Genomic DNA, 432 nt, shown 5'->3' with positions numbered 1-432 from the left:
GGGTGGGGAGGCAAGGGAGAGGACAGGGAGGGAGGCAAGGGAGAGGACAGGACAGGGAGGGAGATAAGGGAGAGGACAGGACAGGGAGGGAGAGGCCAGGGAGAGAACTCAGAGGAAGGCAGGGGACAGGAGAGGACAGGGAGGAAGGCAGAGGACAGGACAGGACAGGGAGGGAGGCAAGGGAGAGGACAGGACAAGTAGGGAGAGGCCAGGGAGGGAGGCAAGGGAGAGGACTCGGAGGAAGGCAGGGGACAGGAGAGGACAGGGAGGGAGGCAGGGAGAGAACACGGAGGGAGATAAAGGCCAGGACAGGGAGCCGCGGAGCTCCTCCCGGGCGAGCCAAGAGGTCAGACCTGAGCGTTTCGAGCGAGCGCGCAGCTCCAGCATCTTCCAGCTCACATCAGCCATGTGTGCGGCCGCGGGCGCTGCCGC

General features: G+C 65.5%; 1 protein-coding gene across 2 annotated transcripts in view; it reads right to left on the bottom strand.

The window, feature by feature from the left end:
• Nucleotides 1-417, bottom strand: part of PHKB (phosphorylase kinase, beta) — a 65624-nt gene extending 65207 nt beyond the window's left edge. Inside the window, exon 1 of one of the 2 annotated variants that reach the window (XM_009070035.1) lies at nucleotides 354-417. Coding sequence is in view for 1 of the 2 variants with exons in the window: in XM_009070036.1 (XP_009068284.1) it covers nucleotides 354-408 (55 nt within the window). In the remaining variant the exon portion in view is untranslated. The remainder of the gene's footprint in view (nucleotides 1-353) is intronic. The other variant, XM_009070036.1, reaches the window with a different exon arrangement.
• Nucleotides 418-432: the final 15 nt, after the last annotated feature.

This window comes from Acanthisitta chloris, unplaced genomic scaffold, assembly GCF_000695815.1.
Source record: "Acanthisitta chloris isolate BGI_N310 unplaced genomic scaffold, ASM69581v1 scaffold6192, whole genome shotgun sequence".
Classification (NCBI taxonomy): Eukaryota; Metazoa; Chordata; class Aves; order Passeriformes; family Acanthisittidae; genus Acanthisitta; species Acanthisitta chloris.
This window is presented reverse-complemented; position numbering and strand designations above follow the sequence as displayed.